The following is a 24,494-nucleotide window of genomic DNA, read 5'->3' as shown; positions in this document are numbered from 1 at the left end:
TAGGACCGCAAGGTCGATGGTTCAAACTCCCCAGCCACGCCTCAAAAACCCGATACTGGGTCACTATGAGTCACAACCAATTTGATGGTACATGACAACAACTATATTGCAGAGTTTTTCTTTCTTCAGTTTTACTGTTGTTGTTGTTAAGTGCCATTGAGTTGTTTCCAACTTGTAGTGACCCTGGATGGGGTTTCCAACGAGCAGCTGGTGACACATATTAGAGTTTGATTTATGTATTTTGAGGCTTTTTCATTGGGAGCATAGCTATTCATTATGATTATGTCCTCTTGTTCAGCTGGTCTTGAAATCATGTCTCTTATTTTGTTTTTTGCCTTTAAGTCTATTTTGTCAGAGATTAAAGTGGCCACTCCTGCTAATTTTTGATTGCTGTTAGCTTGATAAAATTTTTTTCCACCCTTTGATTTTTAGTTCATTTTTGTCTTTGTGTGTAAGGCGTGTCTCTTGTAGACAGCATCTTGAAGGCTCCTCTTTTCTTATCCATTCTGTTACTCTCTGTCTCTTGGCTGGTGCATTTAATCCATTGACATTCAGTGTCATTATCCGTAGGCATGAAGTGACTGCTGTCATTTTGTTAGGTGTGTTTTTTGCGGTGTAGCTGGCTTCTTTGTTCCACATCATTTTCTGCACAGAGTTGATTTTGTTTGTGGGTTTTATTTACATTTTCATTTTCATTGTGCTAATGTTTACTAAAGCTTTCTGATTGTCCTTCTTATTTTGATATGAAGGTGTATTCATTTTTTTGAGGTTACTCTGTTTTAAATGGGGAAAATTAACAAATTACAGTTTTATCTTAAAATCGACATGACTTCCTCACCATGCGCAAGTTCTGTAACTGTAATAGTCCCTCTCTTTGCTTTGTAGTTGTCGTTATTATAAATTGGGCTCTTTGGTTCCCTATTTTCTGTCTTGTAGGGTTTTTTCCGTTTAGATACTTTTATATCTGGACTGAGTTCTGGGTGGGATTGTGATTATGGTCCTCTCAGGTTGTTACCTGCAGTTGTTGGTTCTCAATCCAAAGAACACGTTTTAATATTTTTTGTGAAGTTGGTCTGCTTTAATTTCTGTTGATCAGGAAACAGCCTCATTTTGCTGTCTTATCTGAGTGACATATTTGCTGGGTATATGATTCTTGGTTGGCAATGTTTTTCTTTCAGAGTTTTGTATATGTCATTCGATTCCTTCTTGCCTGCATGGTTTCTGTTAAGACACCAGAGCTCAGTCTTGCTGATCCTCTTTTGGAGGTAACTTTTTGTTTTTCCTGAGCTGCTTTCAGGATTCTTTCCTTGTCTTTGATTTTAGGAAGTTGGATTATGATATGACAAAGTGGCAGCATCCATGGGCTCAAGCGTGGCAACAATTGTGACGTTGGCCCAGGACTGGGCAGTGTTTCATTCTGTTGTGCATAGGGTCACTATGAGTCAGTAGTGACTCGATGGCACCTAACAACAACGACAATGATCCAAGGCGTCGAATGTGATCCCTTTCAGAACACGGAGAATAGCAGTCAGGCACCATCTAGTTCTGGTCTCAGAGTTAGTGAGACCGATGTTCACCTGGTCCATTAGGCCTGTCGTCCATTAGGTCATTTCCAGATGCCTTCGATGTTCATCACTCTCTTTCCTCTAGATGAGGAAAGACCAATCGTGGCACTTTAGATGGTCACTCACAGTTACTACTCACCAAAGTGCACTCAATGTTTTTGCTTAGAAGTCTTTTTTGTGTGTTTCTTTCTTTCTCTAGAAGCGATTGCTTAAAGTGAAGTTGCTCAAAAGGCCTCCAGGATATTGGCACACATTGTAAGCTCCTTAAGCAAGGCTGTGACAGTTTCTAGCTTGACAAGTTTGATGGTTTGCTTTTTTAATTTTAATTCCATTATTTTGAGAACACACACAGCAAAATGCACCAATTCGACTGTTTCCACATGTGCAGTTCAGGGATGGTGATCGCATTCTTTGAGTTGTATATTCATTGTCACCCTCTTTTTCTGAGTTGTTTAAATTTCAATGAGTTTTAAGTGAACTCCAAAATCCGTTTTAGCAAGTCAACTCTGACAACAATTACTTCCCAATATAGTGAAAACAAGTCCTGGAGACAAAATCCTTCCCCTCTCAGCAAGTAGCTTGGCTCTCCTCCCTGGCATCTCCATACCAGAGTCCAGGAGTAGAGAATTTGTCTAGCACAGAAGAGAAGAGCAGGTCTGAGTCCTGGACCCACGAATCAACCAATTTTTGCTGTGTAACAATACTGAGGGGCTTGAAACCACCTCCGTAGATCTGCTCATGATTATGTGGGCTGGGCATTTGTTTGGTGGGCTCAGCTGAGATGGCTCACCTGGGCTACGGGACGTGTCATCTGGCCTCACTTACATAACTGACAGGATGCTGAAGTGAATTAAGCATGTACTGCTTATCCTTTAGCAGGTTAGCCCCAGCTATCCACCAGATGGAGTGTGATGAGTTCCCAAGGTGAACAAACTAGGGCAAGGCCAATCTACGAGTGCTTTTCAAGATTTGGTCTCATGTTTGTTAATGACCTATTGGCCTAACGAAGTTTGCCTCCGTTTGAAGTCTTTTTCCATGAATGACTGTTTGTAAATTGTCAGGTAGTAACCTGAACAGTGTGGAACTTCTCTGCCGGGGTGGGTTCCTTTCTCTCAAAGGTCTTAAGTCTCTGCTGCTGAACAATGCCTGAAAGCAGTTACTTCTTACCATGTTTCCAGTTTTCTGTTTGCTGACAGTGGGAACCGGTTCATTATTACTCTTTCCCTGCCAGAAGTGAAGCTGTCTGTGGCTTGCGTTTACTTTTTCTTACTAGTGCCTTTTGATGAATAGACTCTTTTAATTTAATTTTTTTTTTTTAGCTAGTACTTTTCATGCCCTGTGAAAGAAAGCTTTGCTTACTTACAGCTTGGGGAGAGACTTTCCCTTTTCTTAAGGAGATTTATAATTTGTAGTTTTTGTGTTTAGTCTTCTTGTTGTGTGTGAGGTAGATACTGAGCATCCCTTTTCCCTTCCAAAGAATATCCACTTAGTTGTTCCAGCACCATTTATTGAAAACACCAAGATGTCACCATTGCGTTGGTGCAAATAATCTCTTTGTAATGTCATGTTCAACCTCTTTATTTCTGAGATGTTAAAAAATACAACAGAAATCTGTTGTTTGGATTAAGAGGGCAGAAGTCCTTGGGAACGGTTAGCGTGGCTTAAATGAAACAAAACACACCCGTAGTCATAGATAACAAGGTCAGCCCTTAGGCAATGGCTGCCAAGAGCCAGAAGTCTGGAGAAAGAGCCCACACCAGCCTTAAGGTTCAGTTAGGTGTTGCTCCTCCTTCACAAATGAGAACACTGAGGTTTAGAGGTTAGGAACTTCCCTGGGTTCACTCAGCTAGGGAGCTGATATTCAAACCCTGGCCAATCGGCTTTCCTTTAACTCCGGGACGCGACAGTCAGGGTCTCCCGCGAGCTGTCATCTCCCTTCCAGGCCCCGGTCCCACCAGGTCTCCCTGAGGGCCCTCACGCAGAGACCGTAGGGAGGGACGGGGGAGTGGGGTGCAGTGAGCTGGGGACTCTGGTCTCAGGTCCTTGCCCACAACCCCCAGGGGAACGTGAACTGGTGCCGAGGTCCGTCACGACTCCTTTCCAGTTCAGACAAGACGGCCCCACGACAGCTGTCAGCACTCAGGCGCTCACTGATGACGCCATCTCCCCCTCTTCTCGTTCTGCGCGTACGTAGCCCGGTCTCCTAGGCGGTGTCGGGGCGGGGCGTTGCCGGGGAGACGACTGCAGTCTGAGGGTAGTACCCGGTCTCCGCGCTTCCTGGCAGCTCGTCCTTTTCCGGCTTCGCCCTACCCCGTCCGGAGGGAAACCGTCGCGGAACTATGACGTCTCGGGGGCCTGGCCGGGCTTCGCAGTCTCAGGAGATGGAGGAAAAGGAGCAATTACGGCGACAGATCCGACTCCTACAGGGTAGGTGGGGTAGGGGGCCGGAGTCGCGTGTCCTTGGGTTTCTCTCCTCTCCCAACGGACCCCTGTTTCCCTCCCCGAAGGGCGTCGCTTCGCTCGCCGTCCCCGAGGGAGCGCTGTCGGTGGTGAGGAGTAGGGCCGGGCAGGGCATGGGGAACCCAAAGGAGCGTCGGGCCGGTCTGGTCAGTTCCCAGACCAACTGCCCTCCTGGGGCAGCGGCCGGTGATGGTGGGCGCGTCGCTTAGTAACCGGCCCCACCCCACCCCCACGGGCGGCCGCATCCCGAAAGTGGGGTGTCTGACAAGTCCCTGCTCCTGTGGTCAAGCCTGCTCAGTGTGTACTGCGTTGTCTTAGTCGTTCGGCGACACCCTTTTTACACCCCCTCCCCCGTGTTCTTGTATCGGGTCGAGTCCCCAGGCCTCAGCTGCCACACTCTCCGGAGTTTAGACCCAAGCTGGACTTTCCAAGCCATTTAAAAATACTTCCTTTTAAAAATTATTCCCGCAAAAGAAGACTTAAGGATTTGGAAAATGTGTGTGATGTCGCTTATGATTGGACTTTGGATTGTTAATGGCTAGGTCAGCAGTTCAAACCCACTGGTTGCCGAGGTGGGGAGAATGATGAAGCTGTGTGCTCCTATAACTATATAGGGTTGCATGGCAGGTTGCTTCGGCTTCTAGGTGGACTGGTACCTGCTTTGGCTTCTTGGGTTTCTGTCACACCAGTCCTAAGGTGTCACTAGGTCTGGACCAGGGCTCTGTGTGTGTGTGTGTGTGTGTGTGTGGTGTTGTTGGTGGGGGGGGGTGGAGTAGACACCTCCTTGTTGGTTGAATTGATGTCTTGGGTTGTTCCAGCTGAAGGACCCTTGGGTGCGGAGAGTGTGGCACACATGCTTCTGCGCTAGGATAGCCATCCAGGGGTTAGGTGACTCGGTGTGTCAGGGAATCCTGGTGGAACAGTGGCTAAAGCGCTTGGCTACCAACCAGCCAAAAGGTTGGCGCTTCGAACTCACTGGTTGCTCCAATGGAGTAAGATCTGGCAATCTGCTGGTGCTTCGGTAAGGATGACAGTATTGGAAGCGGTTGTATTCTGCGCTACAGGAGACAGCAGTGGGAGAGGACAGTGTGTGACACAGGCCAGCAGATGACTGGCCTGCATACCTCACTAGTATGGCCCCCCTAAGACCCGCTCACTGTGGACATGTCATAGTTCTCTAGAAAAGAACATCGCGCTTGGTAGAGTTGAGGGTCAGTGGAAGCAAGGGAGACCCTCAATGAGACAGGTGGACACAGTAGCCATCCCAGTGGTGGTCATGAAGGTGGTACCAGGCCATGCCGTGTGTCCTGTCATGCAGAGGGACACCCTGAGACAGAGCGGAGTCAATGGCACCTAACCACCACAAGGTGGCATTGTTGTTGTAAAGTAACTTCCAGTCAGTTCTGACTCAGAGAGACCTGGTTTCCAGGGAGCAGCTGGTGGGTGTGAACTGCTGATTTTGCAGTTAGCAGTGCAATGCTTATCCTACAGTGCCAAACCAGAACTCCATCAGATGGTATTGTTGTTGCTAAGTGATGTTGAGTTGGTGCCGACCCAGTGACCCTGCATAGGGTTTCCAAGGAGTGGCTGGTGAGCTTGAACCACCAACCCTGTGGTTCGAGCCGACTTTACAGTCCAGTGCATTAACCCACAGCACCACCCCAGGACTCCTGGCATAGGGGCTGTTTTTCTGGATAAGCAGTAAATAGAATGCATGGGGGGAGGGCTCTGGGAACTTAGCTGTGGGGCCCCAGGCACCCAGGCTATACCACTCCTGGGACTGAAATGCTGGCTGTGGTGTCTGATTCCCGCCCCCCACCCCCGACTCCCCAGGATCTCTGTGATTGTCGTGGTTTACACTGGATGGTGCGTGGTTCTGTTTTCTCAGGTCTGATTGATGACTACAGAACTCACCATGGCAATGCCCCTGCCCCGTGTGCCTCACCTGCTTCTCGGTGGCAGCCCTCTGCCTACCACAGCAGCAGGTCCTACAGTGCCCGCTACCCTCGTCCGAGCCGAAGGGGCTTCGCCCCACACCACGGGCCTCCATGGTGTAAGAAGTACTCGCTGGTGAATCGGCCTCAGGAATCTGCGGGCCTGCCTGTTGACCCTGTCGAAGAGCCTGACCTCGGGGTTCGGGTCCGACTGCAGCCTGGCCCCCAGCCCTATGTCCTGGAGAGGCAGGTGCAACTCAGTCCAGATCAGAGCATGGTCATCAAAATTAAACCACCACCGGCGAAACCAGCCTTGACCGGTGCTTTGGTGGCCCAGCAGGGCCCCTTGGAGCAGCGTGAGGGCCCATCGTGGCGTGACCAGAGGCCCCAGGAAGGCGAGGGCGAGCCCCCTGGTGGGAAGCTGCAGCCCCCCAGGCCAGGCAGAGTCCAGGACCCCCTGCTGGTCTGCCAGAAGGAGCCTGGCAGACCACGGGCAGTGAGGTCAGTGAGCAGTGTGAGCAGGGGCCCCCCGGAGCCCCGGCGGACAGTCAGCGAGGGTGCCATCGCTGCCAAGGGCCGAGTCCCGCCTGCCCAGCCTCAGCGCAGCGCTGGGCCCTCTGGCCGGAAGGTGGGTTTTCACTCTGCATCCAGCTGTTCCGCTCAGCCCCTCACGGACAGAAGGGCCGACGCCGGCCACCCAGATCAGCCAGCCCCGTTGGGCTTGGTGACAGGCCCAGGCCGAGCAGCCCCGGGGCTCAGGCAGGCCCGGGAGGCCTCACTGCTTGGGTCCTGTCGAACCACCAGGTTCAGGAAGAACAACTACAAATGGGTAGCCACCTCGGCCAAGAGTCCCCGAGCCGCCCGGAGGGCTCTCAGCCCCAGAGCGGCTGCATCTCCCATCAGCGTATCTGAGCGGGCAGGGAAGCCACAGACTCAGAGAGCAGACTCAGAGGCCAAGCCAAGGAAGGCCACTCCATCGCCCAAGCCTGGGGTCTCCCCAAATGCATGCAGGGCCTCGGGCAGCGGGTCCCAGTGGGCAGGGAAGCCGCAGACTCAGAGAGCAGACTCAGAGGCCAAGCCCAGGAAGGCCGCCCTGCCTCCCAAGCCTGGGGCCTCCCCAAGTAAGTACAAGTGGAAGGCCTCCAGTCCCTCGGCCATAGCCTCCTCCTTCCACTGGCAGCCCGAGGCCGGCCCACTCTCCCCTGTCCTGTCGCAGTCCTCCCCTGACAACAGATGGGCAGCGGGCCCCAGTGGCTTGAAGGCACTCTTTGGGGAGACCCCACTCTCAGGGTACAAGGTGAAGAGTCGCACCAAGATCATCCGGCGGCGGGGCAGTGCCAGGTACGTGCCTGGGCAGGCGGGGCGGAGGGGTGTCAGCTGTGTGCCCTGTGAGTGATCAGGGCTCTCAGCGAGGTGGGGACAGAGGTAGAGGTGAGAGACCAGTGGGCTGCTGGACGCAGTTTCCACAGGAAGGGCCCAGGGGCGGGCCAGATGCAGACACCCCTGGTCTGCCTGGGTGTGGTAGGTCTGCCGAGGACAGGGGGAGCTCAGGTGAACCTGGGGTGGGCAGCCTCCATGACCATCCCCATCCGGGCCCCTCATGCTCTGTGCACACCCAGAAAGCTGGCAGAGGGTGTGTGTGACCTAGGCCGGAAGGGCACAGTCCGGTGAAGGCCCTGAGCCCCTGCTAGCTGCCCTCGGAGTCGGTGTCATCAGCTCTAGCTGCAGGGTGTGGGGAGCCCTGAGAGTACCACTGGCCATTTGCACATGTCCTGGGCCCTGGGTGAGGCTGGGTGAGTGGGGAGAGCTGCCCCGAAGCCTGTCAGGAGCTTCCTGTGCACTGTCTCTTCAGCCTGCCTGGGGACAGGAAGAGCAGCCCACCTTCCACCTCTGCCAAGAACCGCTGCAGTCTCCGGCGGAGACAGGTCCCTCGGGGGAAGAGTAGCCCTGTTCTGAAGAAGACGCCCACCAGGGGCCTGCTGCAGGTCACCAGGCACCGTCTGTGCCGCCTGCCACCGGGCCGGATCCACCTCCCTGCAAAGGAAGGTAGGAGCCGGGAGTGGGGGTCTGGGAGCAGTGTGCTGTGGGTCCATCCTGGTTGACGACGGTGGGGCCACAGGGCCGCTTCCCAGCATCTCCCTGGTACAGATCGTGCTGGGCACCGCGCGGAGGGAATGGGCCCCCGGTGAGGCTCCTCCGAGCTCCGTTCTTGGCTGTGTGCCAGCTCTCTGAGGGTTGTGGGGCTGTGCCTGGGGGATGGCCCTGAGGGGTTGGACAGGACTGATTTGGGTCGGGGGTCCTTGCTGTGCCCAGCGGAGCATCGGACATGTGGGGGATGGGCCTATAGGGACCGGCTGGCCGTGTCCCAGACTGTCTTGGGATCTGGAGCAGGCAAGGGGGGAGTGGGAACACCCGGCCCCAAGCCCAGCATCTGACCTGCAGGCCTGGTAGCCATGGGAAATAGGACTGCCCACACAGTCCAGCCAGGCCGGAACTCAGCTCTCCAATGCTGTCATTACACTCTGGGGACTGACAGAGTCTGTCCTGAGGAAGGACGGGGGGCTGCTGTGAGGGGGTGTCCGGTGGAGCCAGTATCTGAGCAGAGCTGAGTGCCAGAGGATCCCGCCCCATTGCCTAGCTCTGGGCCTGTGTGACCTGAATGCCCCTTCTAGGGCCAGAGCTCTTAGTCTGGGGCTGGGAGAGTCCTGCAGGAGGACGTATCTGTCTGTCTGTCTGTGGGCCTTGCATCCCTCCTGCCTCCCCAGGGCTGTCAGCCTGTAGCCTGGGCTCTAGGAGACTAAGGCGGGCAGAGCTGGCATTGAGGCACAGGGCGAGTGTTCAGTGTTCAGGTGTGAGCCGAGGCCAGGCCTCTGACTCAGCTCTCCTGAGAGGGGGGCTGTGCTCATCAGACGGGGGCAGGCAGGCTGTGGGCCTGGGTCACTCCGGTTGTGGAGTTGGCTGGGCTGCCAGGTTCTGCAGAGGGGCACACTGCAGGCAGGACCACCTCCCGCTGTGCCAGGCGCCTGGTTCCCTGAACCTCCAGCTCCTCCTGCCGGCAGGACCAATGCCATGAATGTCCCGTTATTGGCACTTTGTTCCCCTCTCTTGTAGCGGGGCTCCCTCCTGGGAGGTGGGATGGTGGAGTTTGGGGGCTCCCCAGCTTCTTGGTCTGCTAAGGGATAAATCATCTCAGCACTGGTCATCACTAGCCTCTGAGCCGGTCCCGTGCACATGTGTGTGCTTGTGTGTGCTGGGTCACATACAAGGGCTTGCTCCACCGTGAAGGGAGCAGAGAGCCTGCTCGTTCCTGACAGAGGCAGCAGGGCCGTGGTGCAGATACAGGACTTCCCACCTACCCACCCACCTGCCCACCCACCTTACAACCCACCCACCTACCCATCTATTACCCACCCTCCTACAACCCCCCCCCCCCTGCCCCCCCCCCCTTTCTGTCACAACAAATGAGCATTGAGCCCTCTGTGACGGGAACAGGCCGGGTCTGGGGACACTGATGGAGAGGATGGAGATGGATGCTGGTGTTCCCGAGGTACAGACAGACAGACAGACAGCTGCTTCAGTCCCATCACAGGTTGCCAGGTGGAGGAGGCTCACGGACATTGGAGGGGGTCCATGTTAGCAGATGGTCAGGTGGAGGAGAGGTGCCACTTGAACTGAGTGGCAGGGAGGCGTGGGGAGGGGCTGCCACCGAAGAGTGTCCTGCAGGCCTGGGGGTGGGCTTGAAGGGTTGATGAGGGGGTGCGTGAGCATGGCTGGAAGGGTAGCGGGGTCGTGTCGGGGGCTTCTGGGCCTGTGCTTTCATGGGGCAGCTTGCCTTGATACTGGGACCATGTCTGGGAGACCTCTGGAGTCAACGTGGCAGGAGGTGGGGCTTCTCAGATCAGCACCACGTGGTCCCCCAGGGTAGGTGGGAGCTGCACCTGGACCAGTCACCTTGTACATGCTTGTCACACTACAGCTGGCCCTAGTGAGTCCACGGGTCCCCCAGCTTCACCCTCACATCCAGTTCTTGCTCCCCTGGAGGCAAGGCAGTGTGGACCAGGGTGAGCATGCTCACAGCCGGCCGGGCAGGACCCGTGGGATGCGCGAGCGTGGTCACAGACAGGACCCATGGGATGGACGAGCGTGGTCACAAATAGCCGGGCAGGACCCGTGGCATGGACGAGTGTGGTCACAGACAGGACCCGTGGGATGAACGAGCGTGGTCACAAATGGCCGGGCAGGACCCGTGGGATGGATGAGTGTGGTCACAGACAGACAGGACCCATGGGATGCACGAGCATGGTCACAAATGGCCGGGCAGGACCCGTGGGATGGACGAGTGTGGTCACAGACAGACAGGACCCGTGGGATGGACGAGCGTGGTCACAGATGGCCGGGCAGGACCCGTGGGATGCACGAGCGTGGTCACAGACAGACAGGACCTGTGCGATGGACAAGCGTGGTCACAAATGGCTGGGCAGGACCCGTGGGATGCGCGAGTGTGGTCATGGATGGCCGGGCAGGACCCGTGGGATGCACGAGCGTGGTCACAGACAGACAGGACCCGTGGGATGGACGAGTGTGGTCACAGATGGCCGGGCAGGACCCGTGGGATGCACGAGTGTGGTCACGGGTGGCCGGGCAGGACCCGTGGGATGCACGAGTGTGGTCACGGGTGGCCGGGCAGGACCCGTGGGGTGGATGATGGGCTGACCGCTTGTTGTTGTCTTTTTCCGCTGAGTCTTCACAACAGGTGCTTGTTAAGTAGCAGGTGGTCACTTCCGGGGTGTCCCTGGCTGGAAGGCAGGAGGGCCCTTCCAACACCAGTCCTGGCTCCCAGCCCTGCAGAGCTGTTGAGTGGCCAGCAGAGGGCGTGCGTGTCCATCCCATGCCCAGGTCCACCTTTTTCTGGTAATTGATTGCCTAATTTCCTCTGTATGTGAAAGAAAGCAGATATCAAGTAATTTGCAGCAATAACCTGCTAATGCTGGGCCAGTATGGAAACTCCCCTGTTCATTTCAAGTGGCAGATAAAACACTAATACATAATTATCCTTGCAAATTGGATTGTTTTAAATAACCAAAAGGCTACGGCCAGGAGAGCCGATCCCATTTCCCTTGAGTTACTATTGCTGCGTAATTGCTGCGTTCCATCAATTTCTCTGGCATTAGAAATTCCATCACAATGAACATTAAGCTTTATTCATTGTGATGGCTAAGAGCCGGGCCATTTCTCCTCTTTTTCTTAACTGGCAAAATTAATCAGGGAAAAGATTTTAAACATTTACCCGTGCGAAAGAGGTCAGCTCTGCCACTATATTGCTCAGCAGATAAGGGGGCTAATAAAAAGAAAATTGAATTACTAATGATCACTAGGAACCGAGTATATAAAACCTGACAATCGCCCGGTTCAGGAAAAGGGAGAATCAATTTCCCTCGGACAAGGTGCGCTCATTTTTTATTTTGGCGCATATTATCAGCAGTTTAATCTGCGAGCGCATAAACAGGAGGAAACAGTTAGGGAATAATGAGCCCGAAGGTGTAAAGTGCCGCAGGATAGATGCTGTACACAATTTATTTGGCACAGCAGATAATCGCTTTAATTGAATTCAAAACTGCACCGTTCAGCAGCCGTGTGGCCACCGGCCCAAGGGGGCTGTAGCTGCTGGAGACTCTGGCCCCTTGCTTCCTCCCCTGCCCGTCCACCCTCAGTGTCATCGCCGGCTGCTGGACAGCCAGAGTGGGATGTTAGCCAGGCGGGAGTGAGGCTGGGGACCCTGGGTGTCATCGAGGACAGGGCAGGCCCGAATAGACCTTCCCTTCTATCTCTTGCTTCCTTTTTCTCCTGAGGATGGGCCTGTGGACAACTGGGGTTGGAGAGAGGCCTCCAGGAAGAGCCTCCAGGCCTGAGGAGAAGCCCAAGCAGCTGCCTTCTTTTTCGAGGCCGTTTGGGCCTCAGCTGCAGTAGAGCCCAGACAGGGACCTCCTTCGTCCAGCTCCCAGATCCCAGATGCTGGGAGGGCATCTGGGCGGATGAAAACCTTTTACAGACCTCAAAAACAGCTTCCGATTTAAGCACCTACGCAATGACTGTAATGACTAATGACTGACGGCAGTTAGTGCTCTAACCTCACTGTTCACAGCCTGCCACTGGCCCTGGCCTCCCAACAAGCTGCTAGGCCTGTCGTTAGGGACCAACCCACACAGGTCAGGTGGGGACTAGCTTTCCTGCCATCCTGACTCTTACAGGCACCTGCAGACCTAAGGGGTTCTTGGTGGCAGCAGGTCCTGGATTCCTGCCAGCTGCCATCTGTCAGGGAAGCTGCCCCTAAGTCCCACTAGGGTCTGTGGGTACTGGGGTTTTCCCCTCACCTGCCAGGACAGTAGCTGTGGGTGAGGGCTGCTTTCTGGTCGGGCTCCTCTCCGTGAGCTTTGGGTGATGGCAAAGGGTCTTCACTGCATGCCCTCTAGGCAGCAGTTTGGCCCAGCCGGAGAGAGGTTGTCCATGGGACCCACCCTCAGAGGAGGTGCTGGGCACCCGGCCATGACCCGGCCATGACCCAGGTCCTCTCTGCTCAGTATAATGACTTACCTTAGGGCTAGCATTTCCCTCTGGGAGCCCTGGCTGGGTTCTTCCAAATCTCTAGGTGAACGGGTGGTCGGCACTGGATTGATCTGCAGACACTGGTCCTCGTGTGTCCCCATCTTGCCCCTGGACAAGGGCACCTGGCCCTTTTCCAGGTCACTTCCTCTGGTTTTAAGGGCCTTCCTTGGGGCTACCCTGCCCTGTAGGTTCTGGCATCTGCCTTCCCTCACCACCTCCCTGGGTTCACGGCAGACTCTTAGTAGCAGGCAGTGGGAGGACTCGGCCTGTGATCACAGGAAGGCCACATCTTCATGCAGCCATCCGTGAAACTTTTAAAGTGCTTGTCACATCAAGTCCCCGAAAGTCCTCCTGTGTCCTAGTCCTGGGGCTCCAGATCAGGCCCCACCCTTTGTGATTACCTGCCTTTCGTTGACCCCTCTCCCCTCTGCAGGCCCTCTCCTCTGACCCCAGCCTCCTTTCTGTAGGGGGAGGACTGAGCATCTGTCACTTGACCCAAATCAGGGGCTAGACCATGGAGTGAGTGCTGAGTGGCGCTGCCCCCATCATGTGTCCTGCAGGCCTTGACTCCAGAACCCAGGCTAGGGGCAGGGGCGCCAAGAGCAGGGGTGAGCGGGAGAGGCAGTTGGCTCTGCGGCTGTGTGTGTGCGGGTCACCAGCCTGGGGGGCCATCTAGGGAGTGGCGGCCGGCCTGTCAGGCTTTACCTGTGAAAGGCCAGGAGAGTCGTTAACTCTGGAGTCCTGCTTCCATCAGGGAAAAGAAACTGCTGAATTAGGTGGCGGGAAGGCAGCCACAGCAGCCGTCCGTCTTGCATACATTATACGGTGCCCGGAGGCCTCAGCTTCCCTTCCTCATGGCGGTGCCCATCTTCCCTTCCTCATTGGCATGGTACCAGGATGCACCTTCCTCACAGCCCTAGGTGTCCCGTTCCTGTGTGCCCGCCTTGTCACCAGAATGCGCTGGCCTGAGAATCCTTCCCTCCCCAGTGGACAGTTGCCTGGCACAGGGTAGAAGCCCATCCACCTCCGTGTCCCTGGCTGCTGCCTGCACTCAGGACAGGTCACTGCTGGAGCCAGGGACCACTCCCTCCCCAGCACCCCTGTCTGGACATGCACACAAGGAGCACACAGCTGCTGCGGGGTGGGGGATGGGTAGTTTTTCCTGAGCGGTTGTTGGCCACACACTACACTTGGAGTAACCTGTTCCCTGGGGACCCTGAGACTCTGGGGGCAGGGACAGTGGACTGTGCTCAGAGGTGGCTCCGTTTGCCCCTCCCTCTGCCCACCATGGCTTTGTTGTGCTGCCGTGGAGCCCTGTCCCCTTCCTGGTGATCATTGACAGCTGGACTGACTGACCCCAGGAGCTAGGCCTGGCCCTCAACAGAGGGGGCATCCCTGCCTGGGGACTCTGTCTGCCCTGGGCCCCTTGCTGCCCATCCCTGAGGTCTCCTGCCCTCTGGCCTCTTGTGGACCCTTTTGGCTGCGTGTACAATGGTTGCCGCACTGTGCCCGGCGCGGCCTTCCCTGCTTGCTGGTAGTCATTGAACACATGCTTGTCTAGTTGGTCAAAAGGAACAGGGCTGGATGGTCCCCACAGGCGGCTGGCTGGTGGGTTCCAGACAGGGCAGGGAGGCAGCTGAAGGGGCAGCTGGGGCCCAGGAGGAGATCTGCTCTTCTGCTGATGGCAGGCCCCCTCCCCCTCCTGATGTGAGAGCTGCTGGACAGCACGCACGCGTGGCACGCACGCACGACACACACACGGCTGCTCCTGTCAGGATCCTGGGGTCCAGCTGTGCCTGTGCCCAGCAGCCTCGGGCAGGGGCTGGGACATGGGCACGTTGTCAGTTCAGCCCCCTGCTGTGTAAGACAGGCAGCTGACAGCTTGGAGGGACACAGCTGGCATGTGGGGTGACATCAGTCAGCCGTGTGGGACACAGGTAATCCCTATGCACTTCCCAGTTGGACTGGATTCTGCTGTGACGGGCGCACTCCCCCGCATCCTCCCACCCCATCCCACTGGGGACTGCTTGGCACGGTGTTGCGGTGCAGGCTGGGTAGGACCTGTGGCTCCTTCCTGGGCTGGGACACAGGGCGGAAGGGCCCTGGGGGTGGCTGGGAGGGGGCAGTTGCAGAGGCGGGAGCATGGTCACCCTCACTGGCCTCTGTGGCCGAGGAACCCTGTGCTCGCCTAGTTGGAGTGCTGAGCTTGACCTCTGGGCCCAAGGACTGGAATAACGAGGGACAATGACCCAGCCCACAGCAGCAGAGTGAGGGGTCCCCAGGGAGCCGCCCTGCCTCCTGGGCAGTGCCCCCTGTTCAACCCTGATCGCCTTTGTGGTAGTGGCTAGAGGCTTGTCCTCCCCAAGTTGGCAACGCACCAAGCTGTGTGTCCCCTGGCTGTGGGGAAGTGTCAGGGTTGTGGTCCAGGCTGGACTGTACCTGGTGGTCAGGCTGTGGGCAGGATCCGAGGTGGCCAGGAGCTGCCCAGGCAGGCAGACAAGCAGAAAAGAGTCTGTACCCAGTGGTTGGTGGTGGTGTTCGGTCCAAACGGTGGGCTTCTGGCCAGAATGTGTGGAGTGACATGGTTGGGCCCAGACCTCTGGGCTGCTAAGAGGCCTTGTTCTGAGGGTCTCTGAGGAAGCAGCTTCAGTTGGGGCCCAACTGCCCTGGGGGTCAGGGAGCTTTCAGGCAGAACTGGGTGGGTGAGGCAGTGAGCATCCTGGGATCTTTGCTTAGTGTTGGGTGGGCTTGCTGGGTGGGGCTGGCAACCCTCAAAACTTTCAAGAGGGAGTTGGGACAAGGGTTTCTTAGACCCTGGACAGGAGCCAGCTATTTGGGGCCATCCTGAGAGTGAGTGGGGGTAAGCACAGGCCTGGAGCATTGAGCAGGAACGACCACGCCAGGACCTGTCCTGTGTCCCTGCCTCCTCAAGTTCTACATGGGCCCAGGCCCAGAAGGCAAAGCAGAGCTTGGCAAGGGCCCACAGGAGCATGGGCATCCACACAGGCCTCCTCTATGGGTGGGCTCGCTACATTAAGTGGGTGGGATTCACAAAGGAAAGTAGCCACATTGGAGAACCGCTCGCAGGTGCACGAGGGCTCCCAGCCTCCCCGGAGCCATGATGGTGTCTGGCAGCTTTCCTCTAATTGCAGCGACTTTGCAGGGTGTTCTAGGGAGGGGCTGCCGGAGCCTGGATTGTGCCGGTGTGGGCCGGCATGAGGGAGGCATGCAGTTCCCTGGCCTCCCCTGCCCCAGTTCTCTTGTCCAGGGGTGGGTCTGCTCTCCTAAATGGTCTTCTGTCCTGGGACTGGCGTCAGGGAACTGTGACCCAGGACCCTTCCAGGGCAGTTACCTCAGACTTGAAGGTGTGGCTCTCCTGAGGCCTGGGCACTGGGTTTCCTGAGGTGCTGCTGCAGCTGGTCACTAGAGGGCGCTCTGTGGGCTGCCGGAACTCTGGCTGGAAGCCTCAGCTAGTGAGCTTGGGCTGTGCTGTGACTGATGTTGGGGCTCTGCCCTCTGCGTCAGGAGGAGACTGAGCCCAGCGCCTGATGGCCAGGGTAGGGTCCCCACCACGTGGGCTTCCCAAGAGCATCCTTCCTCGTGCACGGTGTGGGGTTTGCAATTGCAGTAGAAACTCCATTTGCACTATTGGTTTTTGAGTTTTTTCTAATTGAGAAAACATAGAAGACGTGGTGTTTTCCTGGGTAGTGTCTTGGATATAAGTTTTTCCGTGTCTCATGTTCCTGGTCAGTGGGTGCCGGTGGAAGAGTCTAGATAGAGCTCGGGGGGGAGGGGCAGAACACATAGGGACCCAAGACGATCAGCGTCTCTGGTCCTGGGTCACCAGAACATTAATTTCAGGCTGAGTGGTCCCGTAGCTCCTGCTGCCTCCAGCCCTCTGTCACCTTGTGGAGGGGCGTGGGGATGGGGTAGATCTCCTGCCCGGCTTTCCTGTCCCTAAGTCCTGTGGGTGCTGCTGGGGGCCCTGGCTCCAGGTGGACTCAGTGGGAGGAGTAGGTGTTTAAAAGGTGGGGAAGCCCCGCCCCCCCCCCATAATCTACAGCCCTTGTCTGGGCTCAGAGCCCCCACCCCACCCCACCCCACGTCATGCAGACGGCTTAGATGTCAGCGCGGATCGATGGCGGGCGCTCAGTAATTACAGGCACTCGCAGCTTGTGTTGCTCGAGCGCGTCTGAGGAGAGGGTCTCAATCTCCCCTCTAATAGGGCGTTGACAGGCTGCAGAGGCAGTGGCGGCCGCGTGTCTTGGCTGACAGTGCTGTCATTAAACACCGGGTATGGGACGTGGGGGACACGGGCCCCGCTCAGGGACGTGCTGACAGCGTGATTTGTCTCTGCTGTGTCCGGACCCACGCACCACTGTGTGCACGGCCTGTCGGGGCTGTGTCTGTGATTGGATGATTGGCGAATGTGTGTCAGACAGGCCCCGCCCTCGAACCGACCTGGGACCCTCCAGTGTGAAGGAGCGTATCAGGGTCCTCTCAAGTGACAGGCTGGGCCCTCCCGTTTCTCCCGTGGACAGGGGTGTGTGTGCGTCCCTGCGCATCTGCCCTGCAGTCCACTGTCTTGGATGCCAGTTCTCTCTCCCCAGCAGGAGGGGGAGGGTCGTCTCAGGCCACTTGTGGGGTGACAGCCTCCCCACGGTCCTGGGTACTCTCATTTGCTGATGTGAGCAAGGGTGGGCCTCTCATGGGTGGTGAGGGATGGGTGGGGGGCACTCCACGTCTCTGTGGCCATCGCCTGTCCATGCTACTGGTCTCTGGTGGGAGGACTGGGGTGCAGAGCTGGGGGCTGTGCACGTGAAGTGTTGAACGGATCAGGAGGAGGAAAAGTGGAGTGATTTATGAGACTCATCAAAATTCCTACCTGGTGACTCCAGTCATGCTGCCGCTGAAGCTTGTTAGAGCACGCCCCCTGGCAGCTCCCGCCGCGAGAGGGGCATTCGTCAGCCACCCCCCCTTACTGCCTGCTGCATGTACACATTAATAACTCCTCCCTTGGTGGGGGGCTTGCTTACGATAACAAGGGTGGGGTGATGGGCCTGGCTGAGGGGACACCACCCGTTTCCCAGCAGCCTTTGGGTCAGAGCTGCCCCCCAGCTAGCATCCTTCCTGTCCACCTGCTGGCTTATGGCATCCCCTCACCTTTTAGGGTCATACCTCCCCAGTGTTCCTGCAGCTTGGCAATCTGTCCGACACTAGGGATTCTGTGGGGAGAGGGCTCAGTGGCTCCGGACTCATGTGACAAGTTTGCTCCCCTGGGTCCTTCCCACCCCCTTGCTCCAGGCAGCCTGCTTTCCTGCCACTGCTGCCTGACGAAATGATGTCACACATGGCTGCCCCTTGGAGACAGCGGGGACAAGGTGTATATTGGCATTGATGACCCACATCCTACAGTGCCCCGTGAGGGCTTTGCTGTGACCCCAATGACTGTATAGTGTGGGGCCTTTGGGTGAAGGCGGGTCAGCAGGGGCAGTGGCCTGAGCCCTGGATCTTCAACTCCGCGTCAGTCTGAAACAGCAGAGGACAGGCTGAGGCGCTAGGGGCTAACGTGCCAAAGGGACCTCCCCACCCTGAGGGACTAATGTCTAGGTCTAGGGGGCTACCCACAGTGCCTGGCCTCCAGTCCACCTCCTGTGAGACCCAGCAGCAGTAAATGTAGTGCTCTGGAAGCCTTTATCAAAGATGACTGTCTCGTTGAAGAGAAAAAACGAGTCCCAACCAGGAACTGCAGCCTGGAGGACGTGAGACTCCATGTCAAAGACTCTGTGAGACCACCACCCAAGATTAAGAAGGATTAAGAAGGTCTCAGTCATCCTGGGAAGGGAAGGGGACCCTGCTCTGGGCCACAGCCTTGTGTAGCAGAGCGCCCCCAGGCCGGCTGCCCTGCTCATCTCTCCCGCCTCATGGGGTGCATGTGTGGAGGTGCTTGGAGCAGTGGCGGGCCATTGTCCTGTGGGTGCCCTGTGTCATTAGGCCTCCTGTTCTCGGACCCCACAGCGCGGCGTGTATTCTGAGATGGCCCTGGTAGGGTGCTGGGGAAGGTCAGACTTCGAGTTCCCGGAGGGTCAGCAGGGGCACTGTGGCCCTGGGGTAACGGTCGGTTCTGGTGTCCCCAGAGTAAGATGAGAGGTGGTACACAGGTGGACACATGTGGCTGACCGCCTGTGGACAGCCTGGTTCCGTCCCATGTACCTGTGGGGGGTGGGGTGCCACTGGCTGGTCTTTCCTGCAGGAGCCAGGGGGGCAGTGGCATGGAGTGGGCCTGCCCTGCCTGTGGCTAAGCCACCCCAGAGCCTTTGCTGCTGGCACCTCGGGGAATGGGTACCTTGGCCATCACAGGGAGGCACTGGTACTCAAGCCTGCAGCTGGGCACTGGTACTCAAGCCTGCAGCTGGGATCGCGAGTGGTCACTGGTCAGGGCCCGAGCTAGTCTGACTCGGCTGGTACATCTCTGTGCGCTGCTGGTGCCCAGGCTGCTGCGTGGGTGTAGTGTACCCTCCGCACACTGCCAGCGTGGTCCCCGTGTGACTGCACGGTGGGGGTCAGCCAACCCTCAGAATCAAGATGCAGGAGAGTCCTGAGTTCTTCCAGCTGCTTGGAAACACATGCTCCACGCTCTGCTTGCATGCTTGGCTAAGAGCCATTTGCAGTTGGTTTACCATGACCCTGTGTGAGCTGGCCAGGGGAGGATAACTCCAGAGCCCCTTATATCTGCCTTGTGCCCAACAGCCTTCCTCGGGGTAGTCCGCTCTAACAGCCCAGACGAGCCCTTAGGGTGGGTGGGCAGGCACCTGCCTGGACACTGGGTTGCATCAGGAAGGGCCCAGACCTCAGGCTGACTGGAAGCCTGCTTTGTCCACTACCTAGTGCCCTCCCCTGGACCTGGGCCCCTGATACTCATGGCTCACAGAGCTGGGCCCGGTCAGTGTTCCTGCCAGCCTTTGTGGGCACGGGGCGGGGCTTCCAGAGTTGGGGGTCCGTCACTAGCCTGGCAGAGCGCTGGCATCTGGGGACCGCTGGACCTGCTGCGGAGCCAGGCCGCTTTTGTGGCGGGATAACGGCAAAGTGACCTAGGCGCGAATTCTAGTTTCCTCTCCTTACTCATTAGCCAATTGTGAAATTAGCAACTTGTTTTCCTCCTACTCACTTCCCTTTGAAGTTCCATACAATTCTGAACTCTCCTCACTCTGTGTGGAGCCTGGTGAGCCAGCTGTGACCCCTGCAGCCAGCGGGGAGCCCCCTGAGCCCCTCCCTTGGAGCTTCTGTCAGGGTCTTGGGTCAGAGCCCGCTGGTGTAGTCCGTGCTCACCTCTGGCTCGGCCTTTGAGGCTTCTGGGGGCTTTGTGACAGTTGTCCCAGCCAGCGCCTGCCTACTTGCTGAGTGTGCGCCTGAGTGGCTGACTGCACGGAGGGGGTGGTGGTGGGGTGCCTGGGAGATGCTGTGGTGTGGGCAGGAGCCCCAGCCAGTCTGATGGATCGGGCTCATATCCCATTCACATATGATGCCAGCAGTTTTTTTGTAGTTTGTCTTCCATTGCGGTAGTAAAGTTTTTAATTAGGAAAGCTAATGAGATCGATTAGTCATTAGCGGTGACCTCGGCATGGCGGGGCGCGGCCGCGTGTGTGGGCCTGATAAGGAGCCGCAGGGGCATTGTTTGCAGTAAAGGCGTCTGCTCTTGACTTGAGTGAAATGTGCCACAGGGAATCGATCATGCGGAGAAAAAAATTACAACCCTGGGAGGCTGTAATGAAGGCAGTGAGACCAACATCCTATCTACATGCCGTGGTTATCTGCACAAAACCCCTCAGCCAGCGGGAGGAATGGAGAGTGCTCTGTTGGTGGGGTGGTCTGGCCCTGCTTGGCACCTGCCCATGGCTCTGGAGGGGCGAGTTACCCATAAGCCACCAGTGTTGTTGGTTTGTTGGGGCAGGGCAGGGTCCCTGGGGTTCAGCTGGGCCTGCCCACCAACACTGCCGACTGCATTTGGCTCCTTGTTGCTTGTGCCCCCAGCTCCAGGCCACTGGGTGCAGGCCTGTGTCAGCCCAGGCTGGATGTGACCCCCTAAGGAGGTGCCCACAGGCCTGAGTCAGCAGTTATTGGGAAAGGTGGGCAGGTGGGGGCTGGGGACAGGGTGGCCGTGGGTCCTGGAACGGTGCAGGGTGCACTAGCCACATGTCCGGTCAAGGTGTTACCAATACAGGGAACCTGGTTGTTCCAACTATGGACCTTGTTTCCTTAGATCTGCTAATTGGGTTCTAATAAGTAAAGCACGTTAAGTTAATGAAAACATTTGGCTGTTGGTGAGTCCACACAGCACAGTGTTGAGCTGCTCCCTGGGGTCAGATGTGTCCAGCCAGGGAAGGGCCTTGGCTGTGACCAGTCCTGTGGTCAGCGGGGGCTTGCCCAGGAGGGAGGGAGAAGGCAGTTTCTACTGAGGGGCAATGGGGCCAGCTTGGGCTCCTGGGAGCTGAGGATACGGTGAGCTGAGGTGGCTGAGGCCAGGACAAGTAGCCTTGTCCTCGCTTTGTGCCACTGGACACTGCCCACAGGGCAGTCTGGAACCCAGAAAGACTCATGCAGAACCGGGCGCCAGGCAGGGCCAGGTGGCTGTGGGGTTAAGTGTCGCCTTCCCATTAGCTGTGCAGTATAAGGGAGGTCTTTCCATCTGAGAAGTCTTGTGTGCTGACAGTGGTCATCGGAGCCAGTGGTCAGCATTGGGCTTCCAGTCAGAGGTGGGAAGGCCTTATCCAGGATGCCGTGGGCTGGTACAGGGTGGGGCGTGCAGGGAGCCCCCTAGAGTGAGGCCAGCGTGGGTTTATTGAGAACTTAAAGGAATTTGAACAGCCTCGGGCTCTTGGTGGGGAACAAGCCATTGTTGATTTTCACCGGTCTTCTGGCAACTCAGCCAGTGGTCACGTTTCTGGTCCTCAGCCGGGGGCTGCGCAGAAGTCTTGGGCTCTGCTGAGCTCTCTCCCGACTGGTCCAGGCTTCTGCCCTTTGGGGCCAGGACAGTTAACTGTTCAAGGTGTGCAGCAGAGGGCGGGGAGTGTTCGAATCTGGGGGCTGCCAGGTGCTGCGGGCCCTCCTAGGAGGTGAGGCAGCAGATGTGGGGTCAGAGTGGGGACTCATCTCCTCCCATTTCCCCGCTTGTGCTGCCCAGCTAGGCCATCCTGGCCCTGTGACCCTCAGCGTGAAACTGTTTTTGCCTAGGCAGTGAGGGGCCGTCCTGCCCAACCTCACTTCTGCCTGTTCTCGCTGACCAGCCAGGCCACCTGTCCAGGACTGAATCCGCCTGGCAACTCAGCATTGCTGGTCAGCTAGTCCTTGTGTGGGTGGGGTCAGGACCCTGAGGAAGGAGCCTGGGGTCCTAGAGGGGCCATGGGAAGGAGCTAGACCCTGGGACCCAGAGCCCTGCGGGTGAGGCTCCTGGCCGCCCTGAGGGTCCCTGAGCTGGATGCTGCCGAAGGTCTGGTCCAGGTACTTTTGCTTTAATTATCCGGGAGTTAGCGCTGTGCGTGAGGAAAGCCGAGCAATTAGAGGCGTGCCTGGAAGTCTCGGACAAATTACCGGCTCTCCTGTGAAGGCACTCTGGCAAAACAGAACCTGCTAATTGTGTGAAACCTTCAGCAAGAAAGAGGCGCTGTGTCCTGACAACAGACATGATGACATACATACATGTATCAACATACATACATGTGTCAGGGCTGGGGCCCGGCTGGGAGGGCCCAACTCCTTCCTAGGCTGTAGGGATCCTGCAGATCCGTGGAGGGCCGAGTTGGCCAACCAGGGGGGACCAATTCCCCAAGCCTCGGCAGTGGCCAGGATCTGAGTGGGTCCACATGCTGGCTAGGCATTCTGGGGTGCTCATGGGAGTTGGGGCTACAGGGTTCTCGTCCCCAGAGGAGGTGGCCAGTGGGGGACAAGCTTCAGTGGCAGCCCCCCACTGACCCTGGACCCCACCTCTCTACAGCCTGCAGCCCGCACACCCTGCGTATGCCCCCCACCGGCAAAGTGATCAAGACTCGATACCGAATTGTCAAGAAGAGCTTGGCCTCCCCGCTCAGCAACCCTCCCGTCCACCTGCCTTTGCCCACCTGGAGCGCTCGGCGGCTCTCGCTGTCCAGGTAAAGGATGCTGACAGCTGCTGTGGACAGGAGGGGCCTGTCTGGGCTGCCGAGGGTTGGAGGGAGGGCCCCGAGGGTCAGGTGGGCTGAGCGTACCCCAGGGACCCAGGCTGTGCCGCAGCTCATTAGCTGGGGAATTGCATAATTTTTCTGTTTGTGTAGCATTTTCTGCCCCAGCGACCACCAGCCTTCTGCGCATGCCTACACACACGTACACATGCTAACTGCACACATATGTATATGTATATGGACACACACACTCTCCCCCAGCTTGCCCCACAGTTATCAGCAAGTCCTGTAGCTGCTTGGCCCGCCTACTACCCAGTCAAATGGCCAGGCGGTCACTGAGTCCTAGGATGACCCTGTGTGGACTCCAGCAGTGGTAGGACCAAGCTCTGGGGCCCATATGGTAGGGGGAGTTGGAGCAGGCAGTGGCTGACTGGCTTCTATGTCCCAGCCCTCGGGACCCCACCCCCCTTGACTGTGGCTGCTGCTGGGTGGGGTACCCATTGCTGCCAGACCTTTTCTGGGGTCTGTGGCTGGTCTGGGGTTTGGCTAGGCACTGTGGCAGGGACAGCCTGTAGGCTGGGCCAGGTGGTGCCTGAAGCCTCTACCCTACCGCAGGGTTGCGCTGAATTTCACTCCACCACAGACTTTTCTGGAGGCAAGAGCTGGAAGTGTATTTTAACTGAATGTTGCTGCACTTTTTGTAATATTTTGTTTTAAATAGATTTATAAGCATCTTGGGGACTATTCCTACAAATTTATGAAGATAATTTTCACTCCTCCATCAGGTTGAATTTACACCTGCTATTTCCATATTAATTCACATTGCTAAGTGGGTCTCATTTTCTTCCGTTTTTCTATCTGGTGAGCACGGCCTTTCCTGATGCAATTTCCCCCTCACTAAATCACTGAGATCGGGAGTCATGATCGAGCTAAATTAACTTAAATTAATTTACTTAATAAGAGTCCCAGATCACCGGAACGAGGCTCAGATTTATTGGTTCTCCCTCCGGCCTCCCCGCGAGGGTGGCTTTCAGCCGTAGGGCTTCATCCTGGGCCCCTCTCTTCACCCTCTCCCGGCCCTGTCCCTGACCCGGGTAGCTCCCTCTTTGGATGTTGGGAGTGAAGCGTGAGGTGGGGGTGGAGCCTTGGAGGACCCTGGAGGAGAGGCCTTGCTGAGATCACCAAGATCACCTGGGCCGGGTTCTGCCTCCTCCTCGGCAGAGTGGCCTCTGCTACGCCTACCTGGGCCTGCTGTCCACTTGTAGGCCTGGGCTCTGGGTGGAGGCAGCAGAGAGGTCTGTCACGGATTGGTCAGGGCCCGCTGTGATCTGTTTCCATCAGAACTGGGCCAGCAGTGTAGTCGGCAGGCCTGTGGGCAGTGAGCTCTGACCTGTCTGGACTGTAGGTTCCACCACTCTCCCTGGGTAGAGGGTGGGCAGGTAGGTGGGATGGTGAGGGGAGGAAGGGCTGTCCAGCCAGGCAGGGAGGACTTAGGGTGAGGGAGGTCTGGGTGCTACATGTATGCCTCCCTGGAAGGAACCACCCTAGAGGGGTGGGGGCGGGACCCAGCAGTTCCAGAAACCTTTGTGGGAGCAGGGAGGGCAGCTTATGTGAGTGTATGAGTGTGTGTTGGCATGAGTGATGTGTGTGCACGTCTGGGAGCGTGTGGACAAGTGTGAGCTCCTGTGTGTGTGCATGTCTGTGAGCATGTAGACAAGTGTGAGCTTGTGTGGGTGTGCATGTAATCGCATGTGAGTGTGTGGACAAGTGTGAGCTCC

The 24,494-nt window shown here is 56.9% G+C and overlaps 1 protein-coding gene across 1 annotated transcript in view; it reads left to right on the top strand.

Annotated features, from left to right (window-relative positions):
* Positions 1–3,946: 3,946 nt before the first annotated feature.
* ZC3H3 (zinc finger CCCH-type containing 3) overlaps positions 3,947–24,494 on the top strand; it is a 76,299-nt gene continuing 55,751 nt past the window's right edge. Inside the window, exons 1-5 of the mRNA XM_006830865.1 lie at positions 3,947–3,992; positions 5,914–6,863; positions 6,945–7,300; positions 7,812–8,005; positions 22,554–22,707. Of these exons, the coding sequence (XP_006830928.1) occupies positions 3,947–3,992; positions 5,914–6,863; positions 6,945–7,300; positions 7,812–8,005; positions 22,554–22,707 (1,700 nt within the window). The remainder of the gene's footprint in view (positions 3,993–5,913; positions 6,864–6,944; positions 7,301–7,811; positions 8,006–22,553; positions 22,708–24,494) is intronic.

This window comes from Chrysochloris asiatica, unplaced genomic scaffold, assembly GCF_000296735.1.
Source record: "Chrysochloris asiatica unplaced genomic scaffold, ChrAsi1.0 scaffold00001, whole genome shotgun sequence".
Taxonomy (NCBI): domain Eukaryota; kingdom Metazoa; phylum Chordata; class Mammalia; order Afrosoricida; family Chrysochloridae; genus Chrysochloris; species Chrysochloris asiatica.
Note: the sequence above shows the minus strand (reverse complement) of the source record. Positions and strands in the feature narration are given on the sequence as shown.